The 13,715-nt window shown below is 37.2% G+C and overlaps 1 protein-coding gene across 2 annotated transcripts in view; it reads right to left on the bottom strand.

Moving 5' to 3' along the window:
- Positions 1-11,836, bottom strand: part of LOC129757516 (zinc finger protein 236) — a 29,107-nt gene extending 17,271 nt beyond the window's left edge. Inside the window, exon 1 of one of the 2 annotated variants that reach the window (XM_055754782.1) lies at positions 10,976-11,836. In XM_055754782.1, the coding sequence (XP_055610757.1) occupies positions 10,976-11,005 (30 nt within the window). In that variant the 5' untranslated portion in view covers positions 11,006-11,836. The remainder of the gene's footprint in view (positions 1-10,975) is intronic. The other variant, XM_055754783.1, reaches the window with a different exon arrangement.
- Positions 11,837-13,715: the final 1,879 nt, after the last annotated feature.

Below are 13,715 nucleotides of genomic sequence, written 5' to 3'. Positions count from 1 at the left end.
AATGCAGGAATGTTTTCTTCAAAAAAGCCGTTATGCAGTGCGGAACAGTGCATCAGTTGAAGAGGTCCAATGTAGGTTTATATATGAACTATTTTTGTACGTAGCCGGGCCGGGCACTTCCTTACAAATTATTTGAAAAACATGGTGAAAACCGGGCAAATAATCTGAAATTCTCCATTCCATAAACCGAGCAATATCCGGCCAAATCTGAGGAAATTCCAGACATTCATCTAGTGAAGAAAAACGACTTACATTTTTTTTGTCGCAACACATCAGCAGTGTCAAATTTATGTTTAAAGCATACGAAGTAAAGTTTTGGTTTGATGTTTGATGAAAAAAACTTTCACAAATCCAATTTTTGACTAACAATTTTAAACTGAATTCGATTTTCTTGTTTCATTTTCCAAATAATGTGGATGAAACTGGCCAAATCCAAGTAGTTTTTTCACAATATCCGGGCATACGCAAATTGCTGTTTACTTAGGTTTATGTGCTCTTGATATCGTACGTGGGAAGCATTAATTTACAAAAGCAGCAATTCGAAAAGTAACATTTACTCAAATTATCCAAAAATCTTTGCCTTTTAAACAAACCGTGAACATTACGCAACAATCTGGGACAAATTTAAGTAATAACACTTCAAAACTTTCACAAATAGTAACATTTAGGATTTATCTTCCTTAACCGCTACGCTTTTGATATTTTTCGACCGAAGAAAGCTATCGTAGCTAATCATTTGTCCTGGTGCAGAACATCAATCTAGAGGAACTCGCTTAGGAATGAAAAGATAGGTGTTTTGGGTAAAGTTGTTAATTTGCATATTTTGATATAAAATTTAAAGGCGAGAGATTTAAAAATAGTGCGATAATAACAATAACTTTTTGTAGTGCATTTTTCAAGTATTTTTTTTTATTCAACCGTATCTTCTTGGGTTAAGATTGTAGAACTTTGATATGTTAAGCAAAGTTGTGTATTTTGTTGAGATAAATAACTTTGTAGAAGAAACTTAAGCTCTAATATGCTAAACAAGAAAGTTATGATTTATATCTCGCTATTGGTGGACTTCTAAACTTTATATTTCATATAAAAATATGCGCTTTATTATACAGAACAATGTTGTCGAAAACACCAGCATTCTATCTTAACTACCTTTGGCGTTATTAATTTAGTTCCGTTAGATTTATGTTCTGCATTGTAAATTCTGACGCACTTCCAAACATCGATCCAGACGCAACCGATGAAGACAAACCGAGTTTTCTGTAAAGCTTCTCTATCGCCCGAGTGCGAACGAATTTATCTGCACCGGGACGCACTTCATCAGTTTGCTTGCTTCTCTTGCCCACACTTGGGTGGACGCTTGGTCGCTCTGGAGGTAACGGAGCATTTTTTTAAAGATTCTCCGTTTGGGAGAGCACAGCGAAAAAAATACACGCTCTTACTCTGAACGGGCAAATCTGAGGAGCGATGCCAAGCATGCCTACCATCATGTCACCATCTACCGCCCAGACACCATTTACCGCCCAAAATCACCCTTTTGTTTGTATTTTGAAAAAACTGGGATGTTTTCTCCAAAAATAAGACCTGTGTTCTGTGTCGGCATCATTGTTTGATCATTTCACTGAAAAAACATCACTTAATTATGCCAACTATAGCCAGGAATTAAATGTTTAGTTTTTGGTTTCCGGTCAAATTGTTGAATTCGACGCCTGTTAGCGAACTAAGCATTACTGTACTGCCGCTCATAGCAAGTCCGTCCCATTTGCGTTTTTGTTGAGTTGAGAAAACAGCAATTACAGCAACAGCAGTTACTTGTTTGGAGAATTTTCGTATTTTCCCGCGGTTTTGATCGCGGCAATCAACAGCATTTGTTACTTACGTGACAAACAAATACTTTTGCATCATTGTTCGTTCAGAAATACCAAAATTTGGTTTGTTTGTGATGAAAATTATGCTCTGGGACGCATATGCGATTATTTTCATGGTAGGTAACTAGCAAAAATGATAGCAAGTCAGTCCCGTTCAATAGCCAACTGCTAACGCTGATGAAAAAACAAGGCTAGAAGAGAGCTTGTCCCGGTCTAAAGGAACCTATTTCTTGAACAACCTACGGAGAGCATTCCAGATTGCCCAATTTTAACCAGGCTACCGGCTCTTTAAACAATAAATGGGAAATACCCGGTCTGGTCCGGTTGCCCGGATATCGAGGAAACAAAACTCGTTTTTTCTGAGTTTTTTTTCACAATTTTTGAAAAATACAAACCAAAAACTCTTTTTAATTCATGAAATGTATCATTTTTGGGACAAATTACTTTGAATATAAAACAAAATAGCTTCACATACATTTTTGGAATAGTAAAATAAGATTTGAATGCCCGCCGTTGATGTGTCTTGATAAAAAAAATCTGTTTTCATGTGTTCATTTTTTACCTTTTCTCTTGCCTTTATAGGAAAATACTTGGATTTTGACCAGATTTGATCGGTTATGACCCGGTTTTTGAGTTTAAAATTTAGAAATCCATTGCCTAGGAGATTGCCTTATTTTTGAGTGAAAATGATCGAATTTTCCCGGCCTTATACATTCAGAAATAAGCTTAGAAAGCTTAATGTAGGGTATGAAGATATCTGTAAGTAAAGACCTTTTTTGCGTTATTATTTTATACAATTAAAATTTTATGTAGAATGTTCGGAAAAAAAGCAAAAATATTTCACCTTTTTTATAACATGCGAGAAATTGCTGTAACAACCGGGTTGTTCTGTATCATATCCAATATAACTGCAGGCTGCACAACTGATACAGTAGCAACGTTATATTTCAAAGCACACTACATGGTCGTCTATCACTATAATTATTGACTTTGGGACCGACTTGTGATGGTTTTTTCGATGGGACCGACTTGCGATCATTTTCACGATGGGACAAATTTACTTGAGGTTTTTTTCAATGTTCATCAGAACAAAGTACTGAAATTTTTTTTTTCTCCTAAAACTACCGATAATTTTAAGGTGATTCCACGGATAAACTCAAAAATGATGAAAATGCAAATGGGACGGACTTGCTATGAGCGGCAGTGTACTCCTAGGGCAAAAAGGGTTTTTGTTTTCAAGATAGTACCTATTTGACCTAAAATCGACTTGAAACGATAGTTTTATTTTCGTAGAATAGATTTGCATCGAAAAATTTCCGATTTTTTCAATAGTTGTTGTTTTTTGAAGCGTTTAGTGATGGGCGGTAATTGGTGTTTAAAAAAAAGTGTGGGTTCCTAATGACCGGTCACGCACAATTTCTTTGTTTTTAACGCATGTATTGTGTCAAATGTGTAAATTATAAGAAGAATTTAGTTCGATTATGTTAGAAAATGATGTTTTATCGCTGAAAGTAACCGGTTACTTGAGGCTGTTTGCCTGGAATCATCATTTTGTCAGTCAACGCACTTTGTTACAATTTGTCAAAAATTTGCGGGAAAAATTTCACAAAATGTATTCTCTAAGTTCCTCAAAATGCTTTTGACAGCTCGTTACATGGAAAATACTAAAAAGAACAGTTTCCGTGTTGTTAGATAGTTTTTCCTTCAGAAAACCTTATTGATACCCAAAAAAGTCGAGTGGGCGGTAATAGGGCCAGTTGAACACCTCAAAATTTAGTTAATTTTTTTGAAAAGCGCACATTTTTCGCATTCCACTAAATTTTTAATTGAAAATAGAGCAGTTTTGAGATGTATTGGAAAAGAAAGCGAATAAAAATCTGCCGTCGTTTTTTTATTACGCATGTTTGAAGTTGAAAAACCGCTTAACTGGGCGGTAGATGGTGACATGATGGTAATTCAATCCAGTCTGAACATGTAGCTTTTGACTCCTACTGCCCGACTGTTTTCAAGCGTATCAAGGAGCGTACATGCAAGAGATGCAATTTATATTTTGCTTCAAATGTTCTCCAAAAGGAGCATAGAAAATTTCTACAAGGCCCCAGCCTCGGATAGAAAGATTCGTCCAAAGCGAATTGTAGGCAGAAGAGGACACGAAGTGCTGGTCATCACTCCGGAGGACGATAGAGAGTGGGTGGAGGCAGCTGACATCGCAGATGCAATTATTCCAACCGAACAGACGATGGAGGAAAGCTGCCCAACGATTTCATTGGAATCCAGAATGGAGATAATTTGGACCGACTGATTGAATACTTACTAGCTATCCTGTTTGTTGAAAGGTTGCTTGATTTTTTTTGACTGATTGATATGCTTTTTTAAACTTCCATTTCCTTCTTTCCCTTTTTTGTTATTTTTTGTATTATTCTTGCAAAATGTTGATAATAAAAGTAAAAATTAAAAACCGATTTTTAAAAATGGGGGGGGGGGGGGTATTAAAGCTATGTTATTATCTAGGGGGGGTCTACGACTTTGTGACGAAATGCTACGAGGGGGGAGGGGGGCGTATAAAAACTCAAAAAAAGCTACGTCATTTATGGATGTTCCCTCATTGTACATCGAATTGACACAAATTCATACATGAGCTTTTTACAAGACGGATAATAAAGCATGGATCACGCAAAATCTGGACGCATTCAAAAGGGTCTATCTCGGAGCTATGTAAACAAAATTAAAATGTTTTGTAATCAAAATGTAGGGTTTTTATTGCACTTCAAAGGAAAAATAAGAAAAAAATTATTCCGATGTTGTTTTGATGGAATTCCGAACTTTTCGTCGAGAACCACTCATCATAGTTTGGACACCCTATTTACTGACCTCAGCGGCCATTTTGTTCCACAATCTCTTGATCTCTGTTGCATCCCGAGTCGTCCTACCATTCTTCTTCATCTTCTGCTTGACAATTACCCAAAATTCTTCGATAGGGCGGAATTTAGGGCAGTTCAGTGGGTTGATGTCCTTTTCGACAAAATCCACCTGTTGGCCCGATACCACTGTAATACATCTTTGCTGTAGGCGAAAACTTTAGTGGTCCTTTGTGAGATCTAATGTACGAAAAAAAAAAACGTTTTTAAGGCACTCCTCTTTGTACATTTCGGAGTCCATGGTCTTGTTTTTCACAAAAACCGGTGTTTTTCGTCCGCAGCTGCGAATACCTTGCCAGATCAAACACTTTCTTGCCAACTTATCGGCAAAAACGAACTTGAACTTAGCGGGGACATCACCCCGACCAGTGGTTTTGTGAAATTTTTGGCCAGGAATCCGCTCTAAATCAGATTTCACGATTTTTGAACCAGACCACGTCGGGTTTTTGACGTGGGTGTCCGAAATTAATTTGAGCTTCGCGATTTTCATTACGTTTAACTTTATTGGAACAAAACGATTCGTTATGAAATTTTCAGCACTGATAGAGGAAACATTTCCGAACAAAGTACTGTCAAAACATTCCATACCCGACAACTAGGAGCGCTATGGTATAATAAACAGTGCGTCCAGATTTTGGAAGATCCATGCTTTATGTTCCTGATTCATATTGAGTGTTGATTGTTTTTGCAAATATTTCATTGTTATGCAACCGAAAAAGTCAAAAATTCGTACAAGGGTGTTCTTTTTGACGGTCTTTCAATTTCTTATTTTGAATTTCAGTTTTATAGATAAGCAAAAGGGCATTTCACAAAATATCGTTGTGAAATGCACCCCAATTAACATTCAAACACAAGTTCCTCGTTACATATTAAAAGTTAAAAGCGAAACAGAGTTCGCACGAGATCAGCTAGTATGAAATAAATAACAACGGTCCATGAATTTAACAACTTGTACCTTCATCTTTTCAAAGTCCATGATCTCTTTTAGAAAGACTATAAATACAAATTAAATAAGTGCTGAATCAGAAACAGCAAAGCATGTTTTAGTATTTTAGTTATTAGATTCTGTGAAAGCCCAAGCAGCAAGTAACAGCATGACAAAAACTGAAAAATATGGCTTGTAGCTGATTGTTTTCCTTGTTTTACAACGAACAAAGCCTCATACGAAATAAAAAAAAATCAGGTTGGTGAATTCTATCCATTAGGGGGCCGTTCACATACCACGTGGACAACTAAGGGGGGGGGGGGGGGGGGGTGGGGTATGGAAATGTCCACGCTTGTCCACGGAGAGGGGGTAGGGGTTTGGGTCATGTCCACGTGGACATACTTACTTTCAAAATATTTTCTAAATGTGAATAAATATTAAGATGTTTAAATCAAAATCTTAAAATTGCAAAGCTTTCCAGTTTAAGTTTTAACAATTAGTTGCTGCTAGAAAGCAAGTGATAAATATGATAATTTAGAAATCATATATTTATATCCGGAAATCCTTATTCGTTTTTTTTTTTCAAAATCATCCATTTCAATAACAAAGAGGCAAAAAGTGGTGTTTCTAACTTTCAAATTATTGGTATTTAAAAAAAACTATTTCAAATCTGTCCACGTGGACATCCGGGGAGGGGGGTAGGGGTTTGCCAAATGTCCACGCTTGTCCACGGAGGGGGAGGAGGGGGTCAAAAATCTCATTTTTCTGTCCACGTGGTATCTGAACGGCCCCTAGGCTAAACTTAGCTTGTAAAAATTATGAAAATTGATATTTTTGACTTTACTGTACTGTTTTGTCTAGTCTAGCTTTCGTAATTTCATTGAATGCTTATTTTGTCGCACACATTGTATGAATACGTAAGTTAGAGGTATGTACAATTTTAAAGCATTATGTAAAAATAAACATATGGGACATGTCTTGGTATTTTTTCATATATGTTGAGAACAAAATTATGAAAGTTTTAGTCGTAATGTACACCGTGTAAGTTAATGTAATCGTGTAGGGAAGGTCTAATAATCTAATAAACTAAATAATAATAATAATATAGGGATGGTCTTAAACACCAAAATAAACTTATCAGGTGCAGAGAACCAATACGACCATATGACTGCTTCGTTTGCTGGATTTATTTGGTTTAAAAATATCTGTTTTATTTGAGATAAGTCAATAATTTGTTCCAAGCAGACCTTTTTGAAAAATCATACCAAATGGTGTTATCAAGCATAGCTAAAAAAAACAAAGCAAATAGCAAATAAGAAAAGTGATAGAATGATTTATATCTTATTTAGCCGGACCTCGATTGATTTTTGAATCATCAATTTTGCTTTGGCAAAATTTCTGTTTTCATTGTCCGTATCCGAAAAGCTCAGTTATGTTATCTTTTAGTTTTGTTTATAGCACAGAGAGTTCTCATTAGGCCAGCTTTTTTTTTTTGAAAATTATTTGACAGCTTAACGAGGCCATATATAGCTTCTCGCAGCATCCAAAATTTGGCATCCTGTTGCTCTCAACTCTTTTTGAGTTGAGACGTTGGCATAACAAGGTTTCATCACATGTTTTCCATGAAACCTACATATTAGGATGGTCCAAAATAGGGGTATTTTCCGGAATCAAAATCTTGGGGTTGAAATCGCTTCGTGGCTTGCCCCCATCATGTACAATTTGAGCTCATTTGGTTAACTAGTGAAACTGCAAAATCCACTCTACACTATACTATACTACACTACACTACACTAAACGTAATTTCACACATTTCATTCGAAGGCCATTCCAGACCTGAGACCTGAAACCTGCCACCTTAGAACTTGGACATGAGACATTACACATGAGACATTACACATGAGACATGAAAGCCAGACCAGAGAAGTGTGACTTGAAATGTGAGAAGTAAGATATGGTACGTGAGATGTGAAAAAATAAATATGAGACGAAAGACTGAAAAGTGAGGAATTAGATGTGAGCAGAGGGAAAAGAGTCTTGAGAAGTGAGTCCTGCGAAATAAGATCAGAGAAGTACGACATGAGAAGTGAGAACATGCGAAACGAGACGTGAGAAGTGAGGTGTGAAAGTTAGATAAGAGACGAGGAAAGTGGAAAATGAGTAGTGGTACCTGAGACGTGAGGATTTAAACGGAAGACGTGAGAAAGCGCTGTGGTTAGACCAAGTGGAACGTTATCTGGCGTATGTGGGATGTCCGAGAAGTTGGAGAACGGTTGCCATGGACCGAGTGAATTGGAGGAATATTGTTCATCAGGTTATGTCGTGAGACGGAATACCATGTAAATAAAAAATAAAATAAACGTAAGAAATGAGCCGCGAAAGCTGTGGCGAAAGGTCAGAAGTGAGAAGTCCTAACTTACTTCAAAGTTCTCACGTCTCAGATTTACATTCCCAATTGTTCATGTTTCTTGTCTCTCTCGGGTTTCACGTCTTATGTCTCAGGTCTAAGTCGCAGATTCTATGTCAAGTCTCAGGTCTCATGTCTTAGCACTGATGAAGTCTTAGTTCTCAGACCTCAAGGCCGCATTTTTCATGTGTAGGACTCAGGTTTCATATCTCAGGTCTTAAATCCCATTTGTCATGTCTCTTGTCTCATGTCTATCGCATGTCTCAGAACTCAGGTCTTAGGTCCATGTCGTAGGTTCTATGTCACGATTCTCAGGTCTCATGTCTCCTGCCCAACGTTTCAGCGTTCAAGGCTTCACATCTCATGTTTCAAGTCTCATGTCTGATGGTATAGGACTCAGATTTCATGACTCAGGTCTTAAGTCCTATTTTGTATCTTGTATTGTCTTGTCTCAAATCTTAGTCGCATGCCTCATGTCGACAAACCAGCTCTCATTTGATCTCCATGGAAAAAGCGCAGACCTGTCATACTGAGCGCTTTGTAAAGCGCGACAAATCCATGGAGATCAAATGAGAGCTGGTTTGTCGTGTGAACGCGTTGCTTTGCTTGTAGCTTCAGCATGACATCAGCCTTAGGCTTCAGGTCTCAGATTGCTGTTCTCAAGTCTTATGTCTAAGGTCTCAGCTTCCAAGCCTCTGATCTAAGCTTTTCCTAACTTCAAAAATGTGTAATTAATTAAAATGATTCTTTCTCAAATAGGTATCATGTTAATTGCGAGAATCATGTAAGGTACACCGGGGTAAGTGGGGACGGTTTTTCGTATAGTTCAACTTTAAAAAATCATTAAAAAATCAGCATTTTTGATAAAATTGCATTCAATGTGATGCAGAACATGTTGTTTACAAATGCTGAAGAGATGAGCTTGATAAACGAAAAGCGAAAAAAGTTATCACGTGAAGTGTTATGGACTGCTGGTGTCTTCACTTACCCCGCTTTATGGGGTAAGTGGGGACGATAGATTTTCCCTTTGATTTCTCAGGAAATTTTCAACAAATTTGTGTTTTCTTGGTTGAATACGTTACTTTATTGCTCGAACCGTCAAAAATTTTGAAAAAAAGTTCATGGTAGTGATAATTGTGTGTAATTTATGTTGCAACACACGAGATCCGATTTTATCGAAAATTTATGCCTATTCCAGAAAACACAAGTTTTTTCCCAACTTTTCATGGTTCGTATGCTAAATAAACCTAAAATGTATTGAATGAAGGAGAGAAAATTGAAAAAATATCTTAACATCAAGTATGTTTGAAGCCGTCCCCACTTACCCCAGGTAGGGTTTGGGGACAATATTTTAGATTTTTGAAAATAAACTCTTTTTTCTTAATTTTTAATCGCCGTTTTTTTTCCTAACTTTTTGTTTCTAATGTAAGGATTGTTTCCATGTAGAGTTTTTCGTCAAGAGCCAGCTAGTTTACGAGAAATTCGCGATTAAAAAAGATGCACATCAACTCCACATCGTAGTTAAAAATTGAAAATTTACGAAAAGTCATCGTAAACATCCGTTATTGTCAGAACCGTGTCTCTTTTACAGTTATTGGATAGATTACAAGTAAATTTAACATTCTGCATTAAAAGTTTGAAAAAATAGTTGATAGTATTGTTTTAATAGCCACCGTCCCCACTTACCCCGCGTCCCCACTTACCCCGGTGTACCTTATCTTGAAGTATTACACAAAGATATTGAAATTTAAAGTTTAAATCAATGAGATAATTTTGAAAGCATAAGTAAAAACATAACGCCTTTCAGTAATGTCAGAAATAGAAAACATGCATTGGTGAAACTAGAATATGTAGGCAAAATCTGATTCCTTGATTGGAGGATAATAAACATGTTCTTAATCAGCTTTTGTTTTTGTTTTTTTATGTAGGATTGTCAGTTCATCAGTTATCAAATCAATCATGACTTAAAACTGACTAGTTTAAAAATGTCCAAACGCCATACCACCAAGTGTAATAGACAAAATATTTATTGATTTTGTTTGAAAGTCTATGAAGCTGTTTGGAAGTCTATCTCTTTGAATCTTTTAGATGTTATTTAACTAATGTTTTCGTCATGTGAATATTAATAGCGTTCTTTACACTATACTTTTTTCTGTAGTGTTTCAACACATTCTGTTGTTTTCCAAACATCATTTGACGAGATATGGAATTTATCCAATTTTTTATGCTTCAAATAACAAATTTGTGATTTTCATTGTTCTTTATTGATTTAACGTCAGTCCATCGATATAAAATCATAATTAGGGTCAATGAAATAAGGCAAACTGAACTCATACTTACCTTAACGCAATTACTTCAAGAGGGGAAATTCAAACAATGTCCCAATATTTGCCCTTATTCACCTTTTTCAACGGCTTGAATAAAAGCTATTATAAAACTTTGATTTGAAGAGATCATCGTAGTACGATAAAAACAAACCACATCGTTTAATCCAAGATTGATGGGTTGTTTTGGCAGCCGGGTCCCGTTGCTTGAACTACGAACTGGCCCACCAACCAAAGCATCCGAAATATGGACAGAAAGGCAGCTTTTTTCCCATAGCCAGCCAGCTACAATCCGAATTTGTCTACCCCGATAACTGGGTTGCCAGCCAACGGGAGACATACACACCCATACACCCAAATAGACTGCACACCACTTGCTTGGCACTCGTTCGAAAAGCAAGCGAAAAGGCAGCAAGAATAAAGCGCCTTCATTTCTGCTGCTGCTTCTCTTTCCAACATCTTTTTCGGGGGCAAAATATTTCCGAGATCGATTTTCACCTATGCTGAAAACATGAATTTTCACCAATTTTCCATACCTTTCTCACCGGTTGCACTATTTTCTTCATATTTTTCCAGCTGCCCAATCGTGACAGAGCTGGCTTATGTTATGCTGGACCTCCACCTCCCCTGGCCGATGCTTCTCGTTACCGGTTTCCACGAACAAAAAAAAAATATCCACCGCCCTACTCTGACTGCAGCACAAAATAAGCGGAGGTTCCGTAATAGCGCTGTAATTGCGTTCACCAGGGCACACTTGGATTTTCTCAGTATCAATACTGGGGATGCGGCGTAATCAATCCGGAATCCGGCGGAAAATCCACGGTTCACTGCTATTTGTTTATTATTCCTTCCGCCCAGCGACTTCGGGCAGCCACTTTCGTCTGTCAAATTACGAAGAACAAAATCTGTCACTTTGGGAAAGCGCCAACTATGCGGCGGAGAAAAAAACGTCGTTTCTCATTCACCGTAACTTCAAACATGGCCGCGCTGCCAGCAGCCGTCGTCACTGACACTAGAAAACCAGCAGAAAATCCGACTACGCGACGACTAGGGGGAAACGGATTCTCTCTTTCTCTTGTGTTCTGCTGATGCGTCTCCGATGGTTCGCGATTTTCGATTCGGAGGATTCGGTTCCTTTATTTTTATATCACTGTCAATGGAAAAAATAAGACACTAGGGAACCGCAAAATCCGTAATATTTCCGGTTCCGTTTGGACCGAAGACCGTTCGAATAACACGAAATCAAGCCGCAAAGACGACGGCGGCGATCGTAGCAAGCAGCGCTACCCGAATTCAGTACCAAATTCTACAGCAGGCCAACTTTCTCGGCTCGGCCAAGCAAGAATCGTGTCGTTCTCCCTCTCTCGCACATCTGCAGAGATGCGGTTTCGATTTCGATTCGAGTCGGACCTGACAGCGACCGCAGCACAGACACTACTCAAGCGACGCCATCTTGGAATTAAGCAGAGCCGCCAACATGACGGGCAAAAATTTAAGCAGACCCCTCGCTCGGAATCAGAAAAGTCATCCGAAATAAGAGAGCAAGAGCGAGAAAGGGAGAGAGCACGGTCGATGGTCGGCTTCCGGTCACTCACACCATCAAAGGCGCGTGATCGAAAGACGGTTGGTAGGGTGACGAAGCGAATTGTTGTCCTGTTTCAAATTTGTTTGAGCGCAGGTTCCACCGAATGGTGTTTTTCGCCTCTTTTTGCTGTTGAACCACAATTTGAATAGTCAACTTTTGATTTCTAACAAAACTTGAATGGAACTATGGAACATCGATTAATCTATATAGAACTGAACTTCATTAAGTCTGGTTTACCTCTATTTTTTCTAATAAGAATACGATAACTGCATTTCTGATCCGAGTTAACGGAAATCGTAGCAGTGCATCCAACTTTGATGTTATAAGAATGCGTTAAAAAATTGAAAAAAATTAAAATAATTCTATATGTTTATTCTATTCATATTCATTCTCGAGCTTTTTTGTTTGTCTTGTAGTGTGTTTTCCGTGTGAGAGTCTATACAACTTTACATACAGTCTATAAAACTTTATGAAATAATGATCAGTAGAAAAATTAAAAATTCAAGGAAATGTAAACCAAAAACTAGAATTTTTAAAATATTTTTTCCTGGGATTTTAGGTGGGTCTTATTCATTCCTTTTTTTTTAAACAAAACACGAATTATAAGAAAATTAATTTTTTGGATATCTACACTGCAAAAAATCCACATATTGGGAATATGTGTTAGCCTTATACACTTTTGCAATTTGACTCTCATTTGGAAAATACGTGCTCACACATATAGAATTAAAGATTATAGCTTTCATATGCGTCACATTAAAGTTATAAAATTCCACACATAAATATTATGAGACTACATTGTACTAAAATATATGCATACTTTAAGGTGTTTATATTCCTGCCTACTCAAAAGCGATTTTTGAATATTGGAATTCGTTTTTCGAACGAAAAAATAAATTGGTTTTGACTATCAAGAAATTTCTGTATTTATTTTTGTTCTGGAATATGATAACTTCATAAAACAATGAAATTCGTTCTTGCTCGTCCATGCATAACATGTTTCTTTTTCACTGGAACAGAAATTGGAAGTTAAATCCTCATTGACCTCCGGGAGTCTTTGTCGGGATTTTTCTAAAACAAAAGATATGTTACTAACCTGAATTCGATCAAATGACCTTGAAACTCACCTTCTGAATTGTTCTAGGGAAGAATGCCACGATGTGGTAAATTCCTGGCAAAAAAAAAAACTTCTGAATTGTTCAGAATGTGTATACGATTGCCGGTCTAGGTCTCCAAAATCGATTAAGGGCCACCACCATGCGCTGATTGTCGGTGCCCGCAGGCAAATCACCAGTCAGAACTCGGATGCCCCGGAATGGTATCAAAAGACGACCATTTCCAGGCGACCAATATCTGGGACGTACAGTCAGTAGTCAGTTTCCTGCGGGAGAGAATAGATTAGATCTATGAAAATTTACTGCTATACTTTTTATAAACCATTTACTTACCTAATCAGTTGACACAACGGGTACGATATTTTTTTCTCAAGGGCGGCCATTTTGAAAACATGAAAATGTTCAAAGACGAAAATCATAGAATTTATGTGACAATATCATATAAACTTCATATTTCAAACATAAATTTTATGTGTGGCATATGATAATCATATGAATCATATAAAATCTAAGCGTAGAACAATTTTGAAGACGTATGTGTGGGGAAACATACATTATAAGTGTGGATTTTTCGCA

Source organism: Uranotaenia lowii, chromosome 3 (genome assembly GCF_029784155.1).
Source record: "Uranotaenia lowii strain MFRU-FL chromosome 3, ASM2978415v1, whole genome shotgun sequence".
Lineage (NCBI taxonomy): Eukaryota > Metazoa > Arthropoda > Insecta > Diptera > Culicidae > Uranotaenia > Uranotaenia lowii.
This window is presented reverse-complemented; position numbering and strand designations above follow the sequence as displayed.